General features: G+C 34.6%; 3 protein-coding genes across 4 annotated transcripts; 1 reads left to right on the top strand and 2 right to left on the bottom strand.

Moving 5' to 3' along the window:
• Positions 1-686: 686 nt before the first annotated feature.
• Positions 687-6,911, bottom strand: LOC147298286 (heat shock protein 70 (Hsp 70) family protein). The gene is made up of 10 exons (XM_086240698.1): positions 6,800-6,911; positions 5,204-6,468; positions 3,767-3,979; positions 3,129-3,224; positions 2,869-3,030; positions 2,392-2,592; positions 1,674-1,820; positions 1,465-1,593; positions 1,251-1,381; positions 687-1,072 (listed from the first exon to the last, which is right to left on the bottom strand). The coding sequence occupies exons 2-10, from the start codon at positions 6,371-6,373 to the stop codon at positions 1,039-1,041; spliced, it is 2,283 nt and encodes a 760-aa protein (XP_086096824.1). The 5' UTR covers positions 6,374-6,468; positions 6,800-6,911; the 3' UTR covers positions 687-1,038.
• Positions 6,912-9,928: 3,017 nt separating this feature from the next.
• Positions 9,929-12,903, top strand: LOC147298285 (AT hook motif-containing protein). Of its 2 annotated transcripts, none has more exons than XM_086228994.1 (3): positions 9,929-10,132; positions 11,104-12,155; positions 12,258-12,903. In XM_086228994.1, the coding sequence occupies exons 2-3, from the start codon at positions 11,151-11,153 to the stop codon at positions 12,357-12,359; spliced, it is 1,107 nt and encodes a 368-aa protein (XP_086085120.1). In that variant the 5' UTR covers positions 9,929-10,132; positions 11,104-11,150; the 3' UTR covers positions 12,360-12,903. The 2 variants fall into 2 exon arrangements, with proteins under 2 accessions (XP_086085120.1, XP_086085119.1); XM_086228993.1 differs by having other exon boundaries at positions 12,249-12,903.
• A 743-nt stretch (positions 12,904-13,646) lies between these two features.
• LOC147298284 (polyadenylate-binding protein interacting protein) lies at positions 13,647-20,064 on the bottom strand. Its single transcript, XM_086256448.1, has 12 exons — positions 19,713-20,064; positions 19,110-19,231; positions 18,864-19,018; positions 18,425-18,575; positions 17,626-17,660; positions 17,196-17,271; positions 16,857-17,114; positions 16,231-16,488; positions 15,229-15,327; positions 15,041-15,091; positions 14,492-14,579; positions 13,647-14,133 (listed from the first exon to the last, which is right to left on the bottom strand). Exons 1-12 carry the CDS (start codon positions 19,906-19,908, stop codon positions 14,015-14,017), a joined length of 1,608 nt encoding a protein of 535 aa, XP_086112574.1. The 5' UTR covers positions 19,909-20,064; the 3' UTR covers positions 13,647-14,014.
• Positions 20,065-24,022: the final 3,958 nt, after the last annotated feature.

Genomic DNA, 24,022 nt, shown 5'->3' with positions numbered 1-24,022 from the left:
ATGCATCTGATCCCGACCTGAATTCCAATGAAAACTTTAGGATTGTTCAACATTATGTTGATGGATGCTTGATTGATGAACAACTTAAGGTTGAGATGTGTGAAAATATTGTCCTCAAGAGTAAATTTATCTCTCGGAGACGGTAATTATGGTGCTTTACCCTCCACGATACAATAACTTTGATCTTTATAAGTGTACACTTGCAATACTCAGATTGAAGAAAAACTTGATTATTCAGGCAAAAAAATTAAACTAGAAGAACTTGAAGAACACTATAAAATATTTGATAAAACCACACAAACACTTAAAAGGATTTGAGAACACTCAAGAACTTAGCTAATGCTCAAGAAAGCTTTAGAAGAGAGAAAGGAAGATGAAGAGCTGATTTGGTAACCTTCTTATTTTTTTATTTATTTTTTGTTTTTGTTTTTATTATGGTTGGTTATGACTTATGAGGACCCAAGCATATTACCCTAACTAAACATACTTTTAAAAGCATGGGTCACATCAATGCTCAGGACAAAGAGGTCCTCAAATATTTTCCGGTTCTTTACAACCTCTAAACAAGGTCAATTTTTCAAGATGAGGTCCATGGAGAAAATTGCCATAAAAAAAAAGTTATTAAGATTGTTTGGTGAAAATATATTTCAAATTAAAGATAGGATAAGTGTTGCGGGGGAAAAAAATGACAGGTCCTAAAGGAGCTGGCCTGACTATTGAAAGACTTTTTATTTATTTATTTTACTTGAAAAGTATTTTTTTGTCTTGCATGCAGCACTTGATTTTTACTTTCTACAAGAATTCTTTGAAGCATTTGAACGGTTAGAGAATTCCAATTAAAGAATCTCTGTAATGTTCATGAGAAAAATAAAAGAGAAGACAGTTTTTACAAGTGATACATAGCTCAACACATTGGAATTCTCTATAACATATATTGAATTTTCTTTTTTTTCTTCTCAAAAGTTTGCAGGGGCCATGTCCCCTCTTAGTCCCTTCTATGTTCCACCCCTCCAGCTGGTTTGAACCCTTGTAGTCCTCTCAAGCCCGGGATCTAAATATGTGTTTGAAAGTCCTGAAATTATTTGCAGTAGCATGATTAAACTCTAGGGATGAAATTGAAAATAATAAGTAGCAGTAACAAGCAAGTGAATCAAGAACCTTGCAGTAAACTAGGGAAATGAGTAAAACAAAAGTCAAGCATTATATTTCTGGAATTCTAAGTTGCAAACTATGAAGTTGAAGAGTATTACGAGTTCAATTGCTCTGTCCTGCTCTTAATATCGCTTGACCATAATACTGGGTCAATGTTCTTTGGCAACGAGTCTTGTAGTTGGCTACTCTCTCTAAGCCACTGCTCCACTTTATAGCACTCGTTAAGAATCTGAAACATGAAAAAGCCAAAATCATAGGAAAAATTATTATCAAATTTTTACTAGCCATAATTAACTAACTATATTGTCATACCGATTCTCTATCCGTGGGTGGAAGCGAATTCGCAGCCATCTGGTAATCCCCAATGCACTTTAATAGATCTCCTGTAGCTTGTACTCTAGCTTCCTCATCTTTATATCGGTTCTCAATTGGATCCACAAGCTATAATTATCAAACAGACATCAAGAAAGGAGAAAGAAAATAGGAACTATAATTCTCAGATTTCAAGAAGAGGAAAGAACCTTCTTAAGATCTTCCAGCTTTGAAGTATAAGCATGTTCAGTTTCATCATCTCCATCATCATAAAGCCAGTCCTCTGTCTGCTGTAGGTTCCTGGAGATGCCCTCCCTCTCTTGATCACTTGCAAAGCTTCGATATGTGTTGAAGAGCTATTCACATGCATGTCCTTATATTAAAACCCAGCCTATGGCAAAATATGGCAGCATGAACTAAAAGATCTACAAGAGTCTGACAATCTACAGTCGTAGATGCTCAGGTATGGATAAATCAGATAAACAGAGATATCACAATAAGGGACTGATCTTTAGCCTCATGATATCTAGACCTGGTGATCATCCCATACTATAAGACAATTCAAAAAATTGTTTAGTTAAAACTAATACAGAGTGGTCATTCAGCTAGAATCCTGCAATTACTAGACATCAGTGTTCGCCATAATGCATTTCGACCTTTATCACAAACACCATGAAAGCTAAATTTGTAGGGTTGAAAAGACATTACTCACACCCATTTAAGGGAAAAAAACCATTGATCTTATAACCAAATACAAATTCCACTATTATAAGCAGAATGTTAGATTTGAGCCCTAATACTGCTTGGAAAGACCCAGCATATTCATTATTCAGGGAGGTTACTGAGAATCAAATGAGTGATAAGTGTTTGAGCAGGTTGAATCATATGGCCAAAGCAAGCATGAGAGAAACATAATACAGGTTATACCTTATTCCGCATCTCATAGACATAAGACTCCAATGCATTCTTTTTGTCTTTGGTTTGTTCCATAATTCTGTCCTGTTCGGCTAACTGAACTTCTTTTTCTTGAGCTTCTGAAAGTTCAGCCTTGGTCATTCCACCATATATATTTTCACTAACGGGTATCTCTAGCCTCATGGTGGCTTTATTCTTTCTTTTACCATCACCCTGGAAAAGGGGAGATCTCTAAATAAGTTTACCTACTCCATTAAGCAACTAATCGGCCAGGAATAATATTAAAATCTTTGCAAAACCAAATAAGTAGCCAATATAAAGTATATTTAGTATAAAAGACAAGGATTACTGTAAAATATAAGGAAATTGTCGCATATATCCAAATTTCAGATTTACCTCTAGTTATTTTTACATGGAATATGGACAATAAATAAATTTACAAGGCAGTGAATTTCTGCATGGCACTAATGAAGTTGAAAACAAACTTACAGTAGCAGGTGACGAGTTGGACTGCATAGAGGTACTCTCTTCAAATCCATCAGCAACTGCCTCAGAAGAACCAGAAGCAGTTACACAATCAGTCTCCATTGGATCCATTTTTGAATCGGCAAAACCCCTTGCAGAAGAATCATCTGCATGTTCTTCCATCACCTGAAGCCATTGTAAGATTTATATTACAGAACAAAAATTCTTAGTAAATGAAAAAGTTGATATGGTGTCAGAAAAAAAAAAATAGTCTTCTTACTCACCATAGCTGATTCAACAGAGACAATGCCATGGAGGTTTAACTGAACTTTAACTTTAACCCTTGCCTTTTCGTTGTGGGAGGCTTGGAAAGGGCCAATCTACATAAAGTGCAGCCCATTAACTAGGAAGTAATTGTAATCCACTTACAAAAGGTACTTTTATTGCTAGGTAAGCCTAAAAAGGATCAGTGTATTTACACTGAGCAGATAGTAAATCTGTTTAATTGGGTTACAATGACCCCCCTTCCCCCCCCTCTCTCTCTCTCTCTCTCTCTTTCACACACACACACATACACACACACACACACACACACATAAACACATAATCTACTATTGAAAAATACCAGAGTTGTCTACCCCAAGTGTCCTATATATGTCTTACGGAAAATAATAATTACTGTTCCCATGATCCTGGATATTACCAAGGCTGCGAAGATTAGACATAAACTTCGCAGTCTTCAGTGGTGATCAAACAAATATTTGTCACTAACATGATTGTCTTTGATTTACCTTTGCTTCTCTCATTTAATCATTCTTCACTCACATATGTTTTTACATCCTTGCCAATAAAACTCTCGGTGGCCACATATTCCACTCTCCCAGCCCACCCAAAAAAGAGAATGTACAGCATAATATATTACCGTAAAACAACTAATTTTAGAAGATACACCAGCAGGCAGTTCACTGGGATTAGCATAGAATGCTTCCAAACGGAATAAACTGCTTCGTCGAAACTTCAACACTTTAACACTTGGGATGGGATGGCCTTTTGGAAACAGGATGCCATTTGACCCTGTGCAAACTGGAGCTTCATCTAATAACAATCCTATAGAGAAAGGAATTGAATCTTGAACCTGCATGTAGATCCCGGAAAGCAATTACTTTCATTGTGGACAACTATCCAAACAACAAAGACAATATGCTCCCACAATTTGAAAATTAAAGCTGTAAAATGGTATTTCCAGAACTATTAACAAACTGAACGAAGATACGTAAAAGAAAATTGTAAAGTTGAAATGGCATGATCACATCCTTCATATAGTTGCCATACTCCTAAGGAAAGTATGCTTTATTTAAAAAAAAAAAAAAAAAAAAAAAAAAAACAGTGCTAAAATAGAGGTAGTAAGGAAAAAGAAAAGAAGCATGCTAGGGCTCTTTCTTTTCCATGCACAATGTTGGGAGTATCATCTTTCACTAAACCACTTGTAGCCCAAAGTTGAAGATACTTATTGCAAAGAGCATCAATATTATATGGGCTTAATTGACAACATTTTATTTTCCTGACATTTCAGTTATTGCAAGATTATTTGATCTTAAGTCAAAACCTAAAGTTGCCAGTAAGTGGAAGGTACTTAGTAATTTAATGCCTATGAGAACATCAAATGATATTCCACTATTGTGCTTTGTTCCCTTGAGTCTAGTAGGGATTTTTGGAATGAACAGTATATCTACAGCAAGTAAGCTGTTGTTACATTTAAAACTAAAGTCAAATAATCAAGCAAGCATCCTTCATGGATTATTGTGCTTGCTTTCCTGCTTAAGTGCTACTATGTTTAGAACTGAAAATTAACCACTTTTAAGGTTGTCTATGATCCCTAAGCTTTAGTTTATGAGAGGCACTCGTACTTCTCAACAATTTCAAAACACAGGGAAAAAGAAAGAGTGGGGATGGGGTGGACGAGCTCATTTTATGATCACTGAACACAAAGTTAAGCTTTATAGACTAAGAAAGTTTGGAGCATAGAGATCAAACAAGAAATGTTGATGTACAGGGTACATTTTATATAACAACTTAGTGTTGCATATTAAAAAGAAAAAGATACAAACTGCAGCTTAATTGACAGAAAACATATAAACCATCCGTGAGGTGGAAAACCTAGAAATGCACTTTCAACTTCAACTCTTTCAATTTCCCTTATCTGCCTAGAATAGATGCAAAATAAATTAAAAAGGCAAGAAAACAAGAAGTTGACAAGCAACAATCATTGTGAACAAGCAAATATATCATGGTATTTTGATGTGATAATCAACTACTGTATTTATGACCAAGAAATGATAATTTGTTTCAAAATACAAACCTCATATTCTCGGACTCGAAAAACAGGACTTAGCATTGCACATTGAAGAGCACATCCACGTGCTACGCACTCACTTGCATTCAGCGTCCGGCGGGGTTCTCTCCTGAATACAGAAGCTAATAGTCTACCAATAGCTGGGATCCTAGACCCTGACCCAACAAGCTCTACAGAATGAATCTTCTCAGCAGTCAAACCTGCATCAGCTAAAGCTTTGCTACAAGGAACACCAATCCTCTCCAGCAAACCTGAAGCCAGCATCTCAAATTCTTCCCTTTTAATATAACCCTTAACATCTTTCTCATCCATTAAACACTCAATATTAAGAGGTGCCTCCGGATTTGCACTCAAAACTTTCTTCAGCTTCTCACATGCAGCCCTTAGCCTGATACCTGCCTTGACATTAGAACACACATCAATTCTGTACTGCTCCTTGAACTGTGCAGCAAAATGACGAAACAAGACCTCATCAAAATCTCTCCCTCCCAAGCTTCTATCAAAAGTATGAGATAGTATCTTCATATGCCCAGCCTCAAATGATGCAATAGAGACCTGGGTATCACAATGACCAATGTCAACAAATGCCACAAAAGTTGGACCGGAAGTGGAGAAATCTGTTTTGTAAATCCCATAACTAAGAGCAGTTGCAGTACCGTCATGCATCAATCTCAAAGGCTTCAACCCAGCAACTGTTGCAGCATCCAAATATGCACGTCTCTGCACATCCGTAAAGTATGATGGAATGCCAATCACACAATCTGAAACAGGCATTTCCAGATTCTTCTCTATTATATCTTTCAAATGTGCAAAAAGCATCGCGGTAATCTGAACTGGTGTAAATGCACGAGTCCCACCCAAGTATTTCAAATTAATCAAAATGCCACCATCTGGGGCCTCAGAAGTTTCAATGGGTAACATCCGAAGGTCGTGTTGAACATCAGGCTCAGTAAATTTTCTACCAATCAGTCTCTTCACCTGAGACACCGTTGATTTCGGGTTCATCATTGCAGAAGCAGCCCCAGCAGAACCCAGAAACCGTTGTTTCTCCCCGAAACAAACCACAGCTGGGGTTTCACGATTCGATTCATCGTTCAGCAAAACATCAATACCCCGCTGCTTCACCACCGCAATTACACAATTCTCATTTCCAATATCAAGCCCCACCACACTCATATTTAACAAGATTTCAGCACCAAACTAACAAGATCAATTAAGTTTACACCAAGTTCATCAAATTGTTCCACAAAACCTGTAATTCAGCAGCAGAACTGCATAAAAGGAAAAAAAAAAAAAAAAAAAGGGAAAAATCTCAGTTCTATGTGCTTTAAACAAGGAAGACATTTTCAGCCAGCTAAGCCTCAATTTAGCCATTAGTACAGTTCAATCTGACATTTTCAGCATTTAGAAACGAAAATAAGAAGACCCAGATTCCCAGAAACTCAAACTTCAAACAGGAAATTTACTTATGCTTGAATTTTCTCAGAAACCAAGAGAAACGCAAATGTGCAATATTACAAAAGCAAATCCACAAATACCTTTGAAAAAAAAATCAACATAAAATGATAAATCGAGCAAGCAGAGGAAAATAATTTGAAGTACCTTTTTGAGAAACGACGTTCGGGAAAGAGGTGGAAAGATGAAAAAAAAAAGGAGTCGAAGAGACTGGTTGAGAGGAAAACTCTGCCCTTTGCTCGCATTTACGTGGGTCTGCTTGCAAATAAGGATATTTGCAGTAGTGCCTCTCTATTTCTCACATTTTCAAAAACCCACTACTAGATATTACTTTTATCTAATTTTCTTTGTTTCCCTGGGAGAATGACAATGAATGCAATATGGTTTGAAGCTTTGAGGTCAACTACATATCGTTTAGTATACAACCAGATGCAAATTCAAGAGAGGCTCTTCTCTATAGTGTTGGTTTTAGGCATGTTTGGCTCACGAAATTGATTTCTTGAAAAATCAATTCCTTTGCATTTTTCGGAGTAAAGAAATGTGAAATTCTATTTCATGTGTTTGGTAAGCTTGAGAAAGTAAATTAGAAATTAAGTCAATTTTTCAATTTTTTAATTATACCATTATCTATTATTTATTTTGAAATAATAACAGAGCTAATTTTGTTAAAAAAAACAATAAATATTTTTCCAAGATGGGGGAAAACAAAACTCAAATTGGAGCAAGAGTTTCATTTCCCCCCCCCCCCCAATAAAGGCATCAGATTCCCTTGGGCCAGGAATTAATTTTTCTTCCCTGTACTTACCAAACATGAGAATAAAATTGATTTCTCATTCTCATATCTTCAAAACTTGAATCAAACGGGCCTAAAATTATTAGGTAATCATGCTTTTAATGTATCCATCTTCTGTAACAAGTCATTTTTTGATTATATGTTAAGATGACAAGTACATTTTTAGATTATAATATCATTTAATTCAGTCGATTAATTATAAAGTAGTCAATCGATTTTTAAATTTTTCTATTTTATGCAAAGATAAGTAAGATACAAACCCGTATAAAATATTATAACTTGCTTAGGATTGATTCTTTGTTCTTGGTTTCGACTTCAAGGATCTTTTGGTTAAAAAATATAGAGGAAAAAATACTAGATCTACACATATTCTAACTGAGAAAGTAATGTAAGCAATTTTTAGGGGCTTCAACCTCTCTGCCAACTTCCATCCCAAATTAGGTCTACACAAATTCACTAATATCAAATGGGTTTTTGGTTAACCCATATCTTTTAAATGCATAACTAAGACATAGAAAGATTGGCACAAATTTCACTAGATTTCTCACCAAATATAACCAATCATAAAATAATTTGTTAAAACTTAAATTGGGCAACCCATTTCTTCTTTTATGTAAGGGGTTGTCCAACATAAGTTTTATAGTTGAATTGTTTTAATTGGGCTTTTGTGTTTTTTTAATTGGCCCATTGGCAATTTGGCATATGCTGTTTTCCTTCATGACATAAGCTTGTAGGAGATGCTGTCCTATACAACTAAAAAAATGTAACTCGGATGCTATTATGCAGCTGTAAGCCTGTAACTATTGAAATAAAGCCTCTTTATTAAAAAAATAAATCTTTTAGTGCTCCATAACTATCACCAAGTTCACCAACCAAGCATAATTTCCCCCAGACCAACCAAGCATAATTCATTTAAATTATTTTAATATGTTTTTTTCCAGATATAATTTTGCACCAAAAAGAATATCCCACACTCCCACTATACCTACGTAAGGAAAGCACCACGGTAAACGTGGTTTCATCACTTCATATTTTATTACGTTTTTTTGGTCTGACATATTTATTATATCATAAGTGAAATCATGTATATAGTTCGGGTTCTCACAAAGCACAATCAACTTTTCTTTTTCAACTCATTATTTGGTATTGATAATAATTCTAGTAACTAGATTTAATTGCAAGCATAATCTTATCAGAAGTTTCAAATGATTTTCTATCGAATATTCACCTATTGCATTGTCCTGTAAATTGGGGCAGTCTACACATTCTCATAATAGCAAATAATATGATTAAGTTATTTTTTTTTTAATTAATCAATTTTTATTTATGAGATTTAAATTCAGAACTTTCTCTAATAAAAAAAGATCGTATGACATTCACTAAATCAAATGTTATTGACATATTTTAATTTTTTAATACCAAATAGATGTGGTAATATTTTATTTACTTGTATTTAAGTATAAAAAATTATCTTTTATATATAGATTGTATGATATGTAACAATAAAATCTATATCTAAATAGTGCAAAAACGAATATATCAATACTTGAGGGTTAAAAAATAGGAAATTTTTTTTTTATGTGACCATTATTTGGTGTTATTAATTCATGTATTACAATATGGATGGACACTGGACAATAAATTTATACTTTTAAAATATAATACTAATAAATAAATATACATATGTAATAACATAAGTCATGACGCTAGATACGTGAGAAAAAATTTTGTGTCTGAAAAATAGTACCATAATTTATAGGTGAAAAATTTCTGACATACAATTATTCCATGACATACGTCATTTTTAAGAGTATTTTTTATGTGATCACACTTATCTGTGAGAGCAAGTGCTAAAATCCAAAAATCCAACATGTTCTTGCCAGAACACGATAATTACCACACTTCCAATTTTATCTTACCATTTGTTCGAGCATAATTTTCTTTTCATATGTGCTTAATGATTCCTTATATCTAAACCCACATAATTTATATGCCAAAACCGGCGGATAAGTGAATAATAACAGCTCAATTTTTAATTGTATCTTACTATCTATTTCAATTTTCCGTAAGCCTTTTTCATAATAAAGGTAGGATTCACATTATTTATGGGTCTTCATAGCTTTTATTTTGAATAACGAAATCACTTTTTTTCTTCTTGCATTATTTGCATATGCACTTGTTGATTCCCCGACTCCAAATTACATACGGAATATAGGATCCACAAATATTTATAAACAAATTTCCCATTATTTCTGTAAACCGTGACATGTATATATTTATGCGTCATTTCCACTACAGTAACTCCTAAATTGCATACCTTAAATAGTGAAATCATGACAAGTCAGCAAGTTATATTCTGTTCTGTCCCCTCATCAGTTACTAGTTTTACAAAACACCCATAAAAAAGAGACTCGAACTCACGTTTTTACTCTTGACAAAAAAAAAAAAAAAAAAAAAAACTCACATTTTCACTCACTCTCTGCTTCCCAAACACTCACAGTTCGCACCTCGCTCCTTCCGCCCGAGACAGACAAAAACACCAAAAAACAGTGTGCTTCAAATTTTTCGCAGCACCGAAAACATTTTCCGAGGCATCAAACCTTTCTTTATTATTTTTTTTTTTTATCCAGCGCTGCTCTTCTTCATTCACTTTTGAGAAGAAGACATAGCAGGAGCACTTGCACAAGGTACTGCAACTCTCACAATCCCTAGCTCTAGCTCTTCTCTGCTCTTTATTGAAATATATAACTCTTGTATCATAGTGTTTTCTTGAATCAAAGCCTAACCCTAAGATTAGCTGCTGTTGCTTAATTTTCATCAAAATTGCAAAATTTACATTGGGTTATTACTTATATTGCTCTGTAAAAATTGATTTTCTTTTTTGGTATTAGTAAAAATTGAGAATTTTGCTGTTATGTTGAAAAAAAAAATGAATAAAGGAAGAAGGAACTATGGTTGTTTGGGTGAAAGGAAGTGTTGTTTATTGGCTCCTGCCTCCTGTTTATTAATGAAAAAGTTTTGAACTTTTTTATTCTTTGTTTTTTAACCATACACTTTTTGTTTTCTTAAAATTTTTTGTTTTATACTATAAGGTGCATTTTTCTTTTATTGTCCACTGTTTATTTGTAAATTGTTTCCTTTTTTCTATGGAAGTTTACTATATCTTCAGCATTGGGATTATTAAAGTTATGCAGATTTGCATAGTCTGGTGGATTTGTAATTTTTATAACCCCAGACTACTCCTTGGTTCATTGCCTAGTTTAGAGTAAGAAACAAAGATCCTTATTCCCCCTTTTTCTTTTTAATGTTTTTTATTTTTTTATATATTGCTTGATAAGGTAAAAATCTTAAGCTGTTAGCAGCTGGCTTGTAGCTTGTGGAGGTTAGCTTACTTCCTACAGTAAAGTAGTTAGCTTAGAAAAATGTTGATTTGAGGATGTTGGGTACTTTGGAAGTCCTTGGTGCATATAAATGTTTTTAGTTGAAATCCAATTTATTTTGGAAATACGTAGTTAAGGGGCTTCTACAAAGAGCATACTTCATACTTGCTAAGTCTTATTATTTAAAGCATGTATGTTTGACATGTAATTTAAATTCTGTCATGTTTGGTATCAATTTTCTCATTTAGACTCACTATAAAGCCCTCCTCTTTCTGTAGGGTGGGGAAATTTCGGACGAGCAAGAGAGTTTGCTAAAAGTCTTAAGATGAGCCAAGCCGATCAAGGGTACAACCCTGATTCCTCGTCAAACATCCCGGTGAAGCGCAAACGTGGGCGTCCACGTAAATATCCAAGACAAATTGAAGAGAATGCTCATATGTCAAATAATCAGAACCTGAACTTGGGGCAGAATGCTGGTATTGGTATTCCTCCTCCTCCTGGATTTCAAAGGAGGGATGGAAACCAGCCCCATCAAGCAGCTCCAATTAATGTTCCAACTGATGGCTTGGTGGGGACCCCAGTTTCTGGTGTCATTGAGGGAACATTTAATGGAGGATATTTGGTTAGAATTAGGGTTGGCAACTCCGAAACCACTCTGACAGGTCTTGTCCTCAAGCGTGGAAGTTATATTCCTGTTTCAGGATTGAATGATGTGGCCCCAAATGTTCAGATGATCGAACGGGTGCAAACAGGCAAACAGGTGCCTTCAGTGGCTTCAAAAGGCAAACAGGTGCCTCCAGTGGCACCCAAAACTGTTGATCCAGTATTCACTAGAGGCAACTTGTTGCCTGTTATACTCCAACCTCGTAATTCATCTAATCGGGTACGAGTCACCAGTGAATCAACTTCTGTTGCAACCCAAGCTGCTCGTCTGGCAACCTCAAAAGGCAAAGAGGTTCCATCAGTTGCTCCTCCATCAAATGGGTCAACAACATCCACCAACCAGGCGTCAACAGTTGGAAATCACGCATTTGTCTCCCAACTTGAAAGTATCCATCCGGTAATGTCTGATTGTGCGCAAAGTGAAAATGGCTCTTTCAATCAATCCTCCACAGAGGTACTGCTCGAGACAGAAGCCAAGTCAATGAGATTGCCTGACATGCCTTTTGAGAAATTGGTAACTGAAGTTGTTAAAAGAATTCATGCCCCCTCACAATCAGTTAAGACTTGCAATGAGCCTCTGGAAGCCATACAGTGTAATGATCACTCTACACCTGCTTCCAAACCACCGGAGGACAGTAGAAATGGCAAAATGTCTGAGCTGTTGCAGGTAAAAGGATTTGTCCATAACATAAGCACCTTAAACAATCTAGTACATAATAATATTCAGGACATAGACACTGATTTCCAACTCCTCAACAAGGTTTTGCAGGAAAGCATGAGGGAGAGGGAGGTGCCCCCGGTTGAAGGGTCAACCGCAAGTTCCATACAGAATTTGGATGAACGAACCCCAGAAATTTTGCTCGTAGATTAAGAAACTGATCATTCAGTAAAGCCTTCCCAAACATCAAGTGTCTCATTTCATGGTTACCACCTTGGACGGGTGTTAGTGTACATGCATTGCTGCTGCACGTGAAGTCCTTACATGATATTGTGGAATCAGACATTTGGGTAGAACGATGTTGGAAAAAATCCGTAGGTGGTTCTTTTAAAATAGGAACCGAGGAAGATCTTTTTGAGTTTATTTGATGGTCTCAACTTTTTGGATTTGTTGTTGCTTATCTGTTTTAATTACTGTCATTTGAAAGCATACTAATAAACATCCAATTTTTCAAATGAAAGCATTTAAGGCACTTAAAGCATTTATTATTGGGGTTCTGAATAAAATTGATGTTCAATTTGGATTTCACTTAGAATAGCACATGCATATAGGACCTTGCAAGTTGCAACTGAGCTGCACCATGAGGCATGGGTTCCTGAACGTGAAGAATGGAAGGATTAGTGAAAGGAAAAATTGTAAAAAGACTCTATTGTTTGCTTTACAAACCTCATATAAGAACATTTTAGAAAGCAACAGTATTGAGCATGTGGGGTTTTTTTATTAGTCAAATTCAAATTACTTTTTTCCATACAATAAAAATCGTCCTGAGCCTCTTTGCATGAGTTTGAACCAAACAACTTGACCCAGGTAACTTGAACTTGAGTTTACCTCACGTCGTTAACTATTAAGAAAATCTTTTACTGGCAGCTTCTTTTCGTTTATAAGATTCTGAAAAATTCTGATTGGGGTTTGCTGATGTCCAGCTCTTAAGCCAATTACTACTCTATATACGTTAAAAAAGTTCAAGGACCTGATAATAATCCAAGAGAAGGCTCTCATGTACTCAACTGCTCGAACCAAATTACGGCAGAAAAGAAAGCATAGTTTAATAGTTTTCAATTTCAATCATGCCATTTTCTAAAGTTTCTTATAAGTTATAACTTATAAATCAAAACGAAACCAATCAGTACCATCTTTCTCAAAGGCTAAAAAACGGAAACCCCCAGAAAACAAAGGGAAAGAAATACCAAATACTGTAACAACTTTGGATAACAAGAGCATATTTAGAAAATCAAGATTTCAAAAACTGTTTGGTATTCTTTCCAAAAACTGTTTTTTGTTTTCATTAGTTATAAATATTGATGAAATAAAGAAGAAAATTTCTAAAATCACTTTTTGAATAGAATACCAAAGGATCTCCACTGCATAATGGCAAACTTCCATGCATTGAGCTGCACATGACATTTTAAAATTGTCAAATCAAAGGAATCAGTCCATCTCGTGTTAGAATAATTTACATATAACTCTTTGGTCAAAATTATTCGACTGAAAGAAAGCAAAAAACATGAAACCCCCTTTTTCTAGAGAAAAAAAAAAGTCCCTACAAAACAATGAAGCCTCACCCCTTGACCAGGTTTGACTGAATTCCTTGTGTAAAAGTCCTCTACCTTTTAAGTATAGAGAACCATGAATGAATACAGGTTGAATGGGACTCTTGTCAAACAAAAAAATTTAAGGCCAAAATTTTGTTGAAATATAACATAATATGGGAAGAAGAAACCCCAAATGTGGTAATTAATGAAAGAAAACATATTCACAAAAACTTGGTGCTGAAGAGATCATCAGATCCTGGGACTTGAATGAGATGATTAGAAGGGAAGGGAGGTTGCAAAAATGGGATGTGACTTGGCAATGGGAAAAGGCTGCTGTCCACTAGCCATGAATGGTGGAGGCACACACAGCTGCAATGCATGGCCTGCTGCAGTTCCTGCATTAAAATTAAGAAAAGAAACGAAAAAAAGTTCAAAGAGACAAATTAAAAATGAGGTGGTAATTCAGCCTGCTGTTATTTAAATTGTGCAAGTTAAAATTAGCTATGTACATGACAAGATAAAAAAGCTATAATTTCATTCCTTAGGCTTTTCCTTTTCCAAGGATTCATATACTTGTAATTTTATTACAATGCAAACATCTGTAGCAGAAATAAAAATCAGCCAACAAAGGAATACCGCCCAAAATAATTAAAAACATAGTCGAAATGTTCATCATGATGATTCTTTACTAAACTATTTTTTTTTCCCTTGTTCAAAGGAGATTCATCATGAAAATAATAACCTTGTCCATACCTTGGTGTTTTGGAAACTGGGCCTGATGCGGAGTCAACATAGGACGTGCAGACAGAGGTGAGATAGCCGTTGCACCCTGAACCATATCCTTCAATATAAAATGACGGGAGATTAGACAAAATTCATCATTGTAATTATTCTCACTGTTATTATTATTGTCGTCATATTAGGTTCAAAGAATATTATTATTGTTGATTATTATTATTCTTATTATCATCATTATTTCATTTCAAAGTAATTATAACGTGGCTCACGCCACATTATAGACTCAGAAATCAAATAATGAATGGGCAGAATAAGGTGTGTCCTGCCACACACAAGTGGACTAAAAATTAATCTCTTGACCGCTGAATAATCGACACATCCTCTAATACAGCTTAGAGCCCCCAAACTTCAGAATAGACTATAAACTAACTATTTTTAGCCAAATACAACTCAATGCAATTTAAAAAGCATCCAACTACAACTTTAATTTAATTCATTAAAAAAACCACAACATAAGACAGCTTTAATCATTGTATCATGTCTTGTTATGCAGTCTTATCTTACTTGAGAAACTGGATGCACATAGACAAGCTGTCCAAATCGTCCAACCATAACCTGGAGAGAGAGAGAGAGAGAGAGGTTAGTAAATCAGAAAGATAGAGTCAAGGTGTATCCTGATCCAGTCATAAATACTAAAACCACTGAAAAGAAGTTGACATAAAGATGGCATTAATATCCTTCAAATTACTTACAGCTTGAGAATTTGGATGCACATAGGCTGGTCCAGCCTGAACAGGATACTGACCAGCATACCTAAGTGTATGTGCCCTGCTTCCCACGTGTCCAACAACCTATAGCCAGAAAGGGCAACCCAACATGAATCATAACTATTCAAATCTCAAAGTACTTTTCCTTTTATAAACAAATGTTAGCTATTGGATTTATTATCTAACGATTAATGATCATAAATTTTTGTGTTCACTAGTGAGTACAACACAGACAATTTTGATCTCAAACTCAGGGATGAGCACAAAATCTATGCTCACCAGTGAGTAAGATAACATCATTATGTGTGCATGTGTGAGTGCACATTTGCACGTATACAGACCTTAGTAAGTAGCTAAAATAAATAGTCAATATTGGGCCGTTCGATCACTTTCTATGTCTAAGATTAAAACACTCAAAAGTAGGAGTATTTCAGTTCAAGCTATGGCCCTATGGGAGTTTTTTAATCTTGGATCTAATGGTCCAGGATTGACTACTTATTTTAGCTCCTTATTATGGTTACTAGATAATATACACATACCAACATACCAATTCTGGTCATACTTACAAGCAGAGATTTTATTAATATCATATAACACCAACATGAATTCAATAATTCCTATGATACATACAGACATATAGTTACCAATCTCCACTCACTAATGAGCACGAGATCCAGCTCACCAACTATTGGATCAATCCAAAAGATGATATTCCAATCACATGAAATACTTTCATTTTTGAATAATGTCAATGTGATCCAATGATTGTTGAGCAAGGATTTTCATGTCCACCAGCTGGGGTACACACCCCTTATATTGAGGGGGTGAGCTTTGCGTGGGAGATTTGGAGCATATATATATATATATATATATATATATATATATATCTGCATGAACTTCTCCAGTACTTATAAGCAAAGCTTTAATTAGTATCATATAATAATAACAATATGAATTCAGTATTGCCTATGAATCTATGACACATACAGGTTGTGAAAATTGAGAACCACTGCCACCATTTCCAGCTGTGAAATTATTGTATGGGATAACCTTAACAGGCACAGATGAACGGGATGAAAAAGGATTTGATCCGAGTTCTGGCTGAGCAGCAGCAACAGGTACCATCGAGGAGTTGTTTGGTATATAACTCATGCTTGCCACTGGTGGCACAGCAGGAGGGGTTGCTGCTATGGGCTTTGTAAAAGATGGAGAGAATATTTTTGCTCCTGGGTTGAGCTTAAATTCCTAAACAAGAATACAAACAAAAAAATTTATCAACTTGTCTGTGTAAATTAGGATTATACATCAACTTCTAAACACCTATTTATATCACCTGATAATTTATACTAGAATAGTTAGGATCACCAAGCAGTAAGGTTGCATTAGCATTGGGCCACTAAATCCATAATCTCTGCTAATGCAATCACCAGCAGATTTTAACATAAGGTTCTTAGTGAAATCTGCTAATTGGTTGGTTATCTGCTAATATCTGCATAAATTGGATAGTGTAGGCAGATAACCAACCAATTCTAAGACCAGATTTAAGAACCAATATGAAATCACTTAATAATTCAAGTTGAACTAAACATGGTTTCTCCAATTATAAGATTTACCTTGGCACTTTTATTAAATTCTGAACCATGAGGAGGGACCAGTTCAGTTGATGTCGCTACCGAACTGCGATACGAAACATCCGCAGCTAGATTCAAAGAAGTTGAAACACCTGAAGAAACAACATTGGAAGAAGTGTCTGCAGAAGTTGTCCTTTCACAACATTGATTGTCTGGTTTTAAAATTACAGTAGCAGGATCAAAAGATACTCCACAAGGTAATAGCTTGGGTGTCATCTTTGTATCTTGAACTTTATCAGGCTGCACAAACAATCATACAAATAAGTAAAACATATAGCACAATGTGGTAAAATTTTTTTGGCAGAGGTTATGTTTACATACACTTTCTTCCCTATGAAACTCTAATTTCTGTTTGGCATCAACCTGTTTCCCTTGAGACCCATCATCTCCAACCTGTCTGCCAAACAATTGACAGGATCCTGATGTAAGAATGAAATAAAACACAGCGGACCAAAAAAATGTAATTATTTTATGGTACTATGACAGTGTTGGACACAGATAGTGGATATCTGACATGATGACCACCAATGTGTCTATGTCCAACACATGTAGGATAGGCATTTTCCACATAGGATATGTATGGTTAAATTCCATGCCACAACTGCTGGTAGAGTGTTATCAGCATGTGGGCACTCCTGATGCCAGTGTCAAGGCACAGAGGGAGAGCCCAATTTTATGGTTGCCCCCAAAGTATCACTCCCCAAATAAAACAATAATAATGAAAACATTGAAAAGAACAATAGATTCATACCTCTTATTAACTGGGGCATCAGAGGCCTCTTTAATCTGCATTGGGAAAGAAGAATAAAAATGCAATAAAAAACCTGTGAGATGCTTTAGACAAGGTTACATCTATAACAGACACCGAGGCAGCATGCACCAACTTAAGATATCCCAAAACCATGTTGACACATTTACTTCAAGTGTTTCCAATTATGATAATAATCATAATATTCGAGCATGCTAGAATAGAAAAATAATAGTTTCCCCACATCCTACTTCTTAGTTCCTAGCAGGCTAGCAGCTTAAGCTTTTGGAAGTAATGGTAAACAAACATTTCTAGAGGGCATCTGCAGGGAAGACTCATTCAACCAATTGGTGAAAAGAAATGCAGGTTTCATTTTTCTGACTTGTAATTGCCACCACTCCATTAATTTCATATATTGCAACATTGTTGCATTTCTTGGTGTTCTTGATTTTATTTTTCTATCTTCTTTTCCATTTTTCTTTCTTTTTATCTTCCCTCTTTACAAAATGCCTTTTCTGCATATATTCTAATTGTTAAAGTTGGCCACATTTTGTTGCATTCAACAGAAGTGTTCCTTACTCTCTCAAAATGAAAAAATCACCCCCCAAATAATTCTATGATTTAAAGTTAAAAACTAAGGCTTGTAAAGTTTAAGCAAATAGGTGGGGGCTCATATCTCCAGTGGTAGAGGGCACTTATCCCCACATCCAATATCAAAGTTCAAACCTCCCTCTCCCTCTTTACTCTCCCTTGTTGAAAAAAAAAAAAGACGAGTAGAATTATGCATATAGACCAGGTTTACCTCTGATAAGTTTATTCCATCATTTTTCCCATGCTCAACTTCCAGGGCATTCCCAACATGTTTCAGTGGCAATTTCCTCCCTTCATGTTCCTTGCCAGCTCTTGTGGGTGTAGCACCATGAGCAAAGCCATTGCCATTTTGCATCGGGCCCCTGCTTATATATTTCTATGAGCATATAATTCTATACATAAAATCAAATTCAACAAAAATAGCAGCACAAAAAACTTATACAAGGGTATCCTTTCTTGTAGGTACAAACAAGTAGTATAAGAAACTATCTGCCAGTATAATCAGTTGCTAAGCTGAGCAACAACTGAAGAAAAAGGCATTCTCAGTCCAAAAAAGAAAACCTAAAAACTTCTTTTATCCTCGAAACTTTGTTTCAACAACTTAGTGCATATATCATCTGTTTCATAAAAGTCTAAAACTGAGAATATACCTTACACCGTCCATTTTCTTCTTATTTATAGCAGACTCAATTGACTTCTTCGCATTATTCTTTGAACACTCATCAGAAGAAACAGTACCCATAACAGCTTCAGTTTCGTCACCAGCCATATTTCCAGCAACGCTGTCAGCTGGAAACAAAACTCCCTGGATGATTTATAAAGAGCCGCATTCACATAAGTCAGGTTGTTTAAGTTGATGCTAGAAACACATAAGACTAATGAAGTGAATTACATACTTTAGCAACAACTTGGACGAGGTCACCTGAGAGGATTACAAGAGTATCTATCAATGCCCCATTTGCAACATTAGCATCACTTTTTCCCTTTTTAGTCATTCTTGCTTTCTTCAAAACGATACCTAAACAAATGAAAATGGAATCACACATGTAACACAAGTGCGCGCACACACACACGTACGCGAGCTGGGTTTGTTGTTTAACACACATGTGCCAGTGATTACACATAAAGATCAACTTTTCTCAAATCCAATATACAAATTAAATATCACTGCCAAAATTCTACTATTAGTTTCCTGCTTTACATTTTCCTGCAGTTTTCTCCCTTGCTCATATTAAAATGGAATCAGAAACACTCATCAGAAAATCCACAGAAAATAAAATGGAAAACCAATATAGTAAGTCAGACCCAGATCAAATACTATCGATCCCACCCATCCCGAACAACAGAATCACCATAACCGATCAAGAAAATGAAAACCCAGATACAATTCTTCACAAGGAACAAGATTCAGCATAAAATTGAAAACCCAGAAAGAACTATAAGAAACTAATCAGATTGAGAAACACATTCAAACGACAACAGAGCTCAATAAAACACACCGTATGCAGTTTCCACAGAAGCAGTGTGGAAGATTCCAGAGTAGACAGAGCCGTCCTTGACGTGAACATCAACTGGGAGACCAATGATGCACATGGTGGCAAACAGCAAGGCTTCGCTTAATGAAGATGAAGAAGAAGAAGAAGAAGAAGAAGAAACAGTATCGTCGTTTGTGAACTCTCTGTTTCTGCAACCCATTTTTTATTTTTCTCTGTTTGTGCTGATCCAACCCAATTTCTCTCACTGAAGGTTCTGTGCTTCTCCCTCTTTGTGTGTTTGTTTTGGAGGTTATTATAGAAACGAGCAAGAGATCTGACGAAGCTGCGCGAGGGAAATCGAAAAAGAGAAACTTGGAAAATCACTTTCTCGTGCGTAATGACTCTGTTATGTAATACGTCCTAAAAATTTGTTTGTTTCATTTTATTTCTATGATAATCTTAACTTTTGGAGGTTTTTTTTTAAATATAATTTATATACTACTATTTTGCTCAATTTGTTGTTAATTTTCTCTCTAATTTTACACGACTTTCTTACATTACAACTATAACATTATTATTTGAGACAAATATCGATAGAAATCTTTAGGACTCAATTTCTTAATCTTGAAATTTTTGGTGTGCAACCAATCAACCATAGCACTAAATGACATATTATAATTATACATGTGTTATAGGCTTATAGTTATTAATAAATGTATATGTGTTATAATTTTAGTGGAGTGATCACATCTTCATATGGTGTTACAACGACATTAAAAAATTTCACATTTTATCAAGTACAATAACTTAGAGTAAAACCTTAAAATATTTGTTGTAGATCACATCTATCAAGCAAGCTTGAAAATTTCTTACGTTTAAAAAAGTTAAATTAGACTTAGGCCCCGTATGAGATTGCGGTAGATGACCCAAAATCTGCTATGAATGACAATTCTCAATCACGTACAACAGTTTTAGTGTTTGGTAAAAAAATAAAAAACTGGTTTTCCCCTCAATTCTCAACTCCCCACAGCAAAAACAGAAAGCAGGTTCCTAGATACTTTTGAAAGCTGCAGTGACTCACAGCAACAATGAATATTTTATTTTACCCATAATACCCTCATTAATTTCTATAATTTTTATTTGTTTATTTTAAATTAAAAAATATGTTCATTGTTAGTTATATTTTATATTGTGATAATTAATTATGATATTTTATTTATACGATTAAAATTATAATATACCTAAAAAAATAATATGCATACTTATTTAATAATGTTGTTCTTAGAAAAATTAATGCTTACAAAAATTTGTGGTCAAAAATTTCAAAAACAAGTAAAAACACATTTTATTTTTACCAAACAAATAAGTGAAATGCACTTTCAACATCATGTCCATTTTAGTAATTATACACAGTCACATCATTTTTATATTAACATTTACCAAACACTTTGAAACTGTTTTTTGCACTCACAGCACTTTTGAAAACATAATTTACCAAACACTCAACTGCTTTACTTTACAGCTGACTTTACTTCACAGCTGTTTTTTCTCACAGCAATACCAAACTGGCCCTTAGTTTAGTATTGTTGTGAGAAAAAAACATGTGTAAAGTAAAATCAGCTATAAAGGAAAACAATTGAGTGTTTGGTAAAATATGTTTTCAAAAGTGCTGTGAGTGCAAAAATCAGTATCAAGGTGTTTAGTAAATTTTAATGTAAAAACTGTTGTGACTATGTATAATTACAAAAATGGACATGATGTTGAAAGTACCTGAAATAAATAAATTATTTTGTATAACCGATACACTATCAAGTGATATAACCAATCCAATGTATTATAATATAGGTGGATGTTATTAATAATATACCCTATTAATATAAATATACCGTCCAATAATATCCTTACACATTAAATTGGTTACACCACGTGTCGGTGTATCGGTTACACCCAATAATTTTTTCCAGAAATAAGGGATAATCCTTTGTCATTTTGAATAAAAATTGAGGATATATTGGGCCACTCAAAATTTTTTGTAATAGACCCCACAACTTTCATTCACAACAGTTTTGAAAAGCAAGTAGAAAGCTGTTTTTCAAAACTGTAGTGAGTGACCTATAATTGTGAAGCACAACAAGTTTTGATTTTACCAAACACCAAAAATGTAGTGAGTGACCTATAATTGTCATTCACAACAACTTTTGATTATCCAACTACAATCTCAAACAGACCCTTAAGAAAGTTCAGCCAACAAGTTATTGATTTAAAATTTCACTCCCAATATTAGAAATGTTTTAAGTTCAAATATTTCTCTTATGCTATTGAAGCATTATGTGTAATCTAGACAAGAGTCGATCTTAATTTTTATATTTATTAACCTCCATCCAGTCATAAAAAAAATTTCAATCCCAACTCGAGCCAGTTATAAGCAAGGAGTAAAATTTCGTTTTTTAGGTGTATGAAAATTTTAACACCATACTAAATTAATTTCGAAAAATTTTGCCCGAAATTTGCCGAAATTCTCGAAATTTCAGCGAAAGTTTCGATGTAGAGACTAGAGAGAGAGGGGAGGCAAAGATCAGAGGGAGATGGGAGGCAGAGCACCGTCGCCGACTCGCCGGAGGGAGAGAAGAGATCGGAGAAGCTGCAGAGGCGTGCCGCGCCGTCGTCGAAGGGAGAGAAGAGATCTGGGGAGGGAGAAGAGGAAGATAAGGAGATTAGGGGAGGGAGAGGGAAGAAAGAGATTAGGAGGGAAGAGAAAAACTAGAAGTGAAAGGAGATTGGAGAAGAAAAGAAAAACTGGATAAGAAAAAGAGGAGGAAGACCACTTGCTTGAAGAAGACGAAGGCCACTGGAAGACACGGGGGAAGAAGAGGAAAAGGAAGGAAAGAAAAAAAAAAAGAAGAGAAAAGAAAGGAAAAGAAAAAATAGAAAAGAAAAGGAAAGAAAAAAAAAAGAAGAGAAAAGAAAAGAAAAGAAAAAAAAAAGAAAAGAAAAGGAAAGAAAAAAAAAGAGAAGAAAATAGAAAAGAAAAGAAAAGGAAAGAAAAAAAAAAGAAGAGAAAAGAAAAGAAAAAAAGAAGGAAAGAAAAAAAAAATTTAGGGTCGATTGAGATTTGGAGTCTTTAGGCAATTGGAAAGAAAAAAAAAGATTTGAAATTTTATTTGGGGTTTGGAGGAAATTACAGATTTGGTCCACTTATTTTATACCTAGTTCAATTTTGGTCCACGATCTTTTTTAAGTTCTGTTTTGGTCCACTAATTGTTTCATTTGTTCAATAAAGGTCCAGATTTGTGACTTTAAATCTTTTGGGTTGTGTTTTCTTCAATTATAATTGAAGTATAAGTTATATTTCATCATTTCTTAGTCATAAAAACAAATTTGGAGTATTATAATCTAAGAGAATTGAGATTTGGTGAAATTTGAAAAATTGGCAGTTTTGGGTAGCCTACTTTAGGGTCAATTATCTTGAGTTTTAGAACTCCAATTTGAATGATCTTTATATGGTTGTAAAGAAGAAATGCATAGCTTTAAAACAAGTATATATTTGCTGAATTTGGGTGAGATTTGATAGGGTAAAAAGCAGGCCAAATTTGAGAAAACAAATCTGGACCTTTATTGAACAAGTGAAACAATTAGTGGACCAAAACAGAACTTAAAAAAGATTGTGGACCAAAATTGAACTAGGTATAAAATAACTGGACTAAATCTGTAATTTCCTCTTGGGGTTTGATTTGGCTATTTTGGTGTTTCGTTTAGTTGTAAACATAAATTATGAAAAAAAAAAATTTATCCCCTCATCATGAAGTTTTATTCTCTTAATGTTTGGTTTTCCAATTTTGAGATCGAGAATTTGTGAAATTGAAATTTTAGGTAAACCGCTGTCGCCGATACTGTCATCGGGTTGATTCTATTTTAACCCAATTTGGCTCAATTTAACTATCGAAGACCATTTCCAAGTCCCTTTGAGTAAACTTGCTACTTCCCGTTGCCACATTGGTGATTTATTTTTGTAATTTCATTATGTAATTATTAATTAGTGAAGTATCTTTTTAACAGTATTGTTTACATCGCGCATTATATTCATCACATATCACATGAAACCTATTATATAATTTGATTTTTTCAATATTTTTTTTATCAATGTAATAGATAATATGTTAAATAAACATATGGTAAAATTTTATTTAAAATTTTCGTATTTTAATAATAATTTCCGTCGTTTTCGTCTAATTTTTGTTGAAATTTAAAAATTTTCAAAATTTCTGTTAAAATTTCTATCGAAATTTCTATCAAAATTTCCTCGAAATCCGAAATTTTATTCCTTAGTTATAAGT

This window comes from Dryas octopetala, chromosome 1 (assembly GCF_963921425.1).
Source record: "Dryas octopetala chromosome 1, drDryOcto1.1, whole genome shotgun sequence".
Taxonomy (NCBI): domain Eukaryota; kingdom Viridiplantae; phylum Streptophyta; class Magnoliopsida; order Rosales; family Rosaceae; genus Dryas; species Dryas octopetala.
This window is presented reverse-complemented; position numbering and strand designations above follow the sequence as displayed.

Bases quoted from the DNA above. Each gene is read 5' to 3' on its own strand.
- LOC147298286 (XM_086240698.1), bottom strand. From the start codon at position 6,373: ATGAGTGTGGTGGGGCTTGATATTGGAAATGAGAATTGTGTAATTGCG. The intron at 2,593-2,868 runs GTAAGTTTGTTT...CCCCTTTTCCAG, and splicing joins CCAACTCGTCACCTGCTACT to GGTGATGGTAAAAGAAAGAA. The intron at 1,382-1,464 runs GTATGACAATAT...TTCATGTTTCAG, and splicing joins CACCCACGGATAGAGAATCG to ATTCTTAACGAGTGCTATAA.
- LOC147298285 (XM_086228993.1), top strand. From the start codon at position 11,151: ATGAGCCAAGCCGATCAAGGGTACAACCCTGATTCCTCGTCAAACATC. The intron at 12,156-12,248 runs GTAAAAGGATTT...CTCCTCAACAAG, and splicing joins AAATGTCTGAGCTGTTGCAG to GTTTTGCAGGAAAGCATGAG.
- LOC147298284 (XM_086256448.1), bottom strand. From the start codon at position 19,908: ATGGGTTGCAGAAACAGAGAGTTCACAAACGACGATACTGTTTCTTCT. The intron at 17,661-18,424 runs GTAAACCTGGTC...TTCCCAATGCAG, and splicing joins ATGGAATAAACTTATCAGAG to ATTAAAGAGGCCTCTGATGC. The intron at 17,272-17,625 runs GTATGAATCTAT...ATTGTTTGGCAG, and splicing joins GATGCCCCAGTTAATAAGAG to ACAGGTTGGAGATGATGGGT.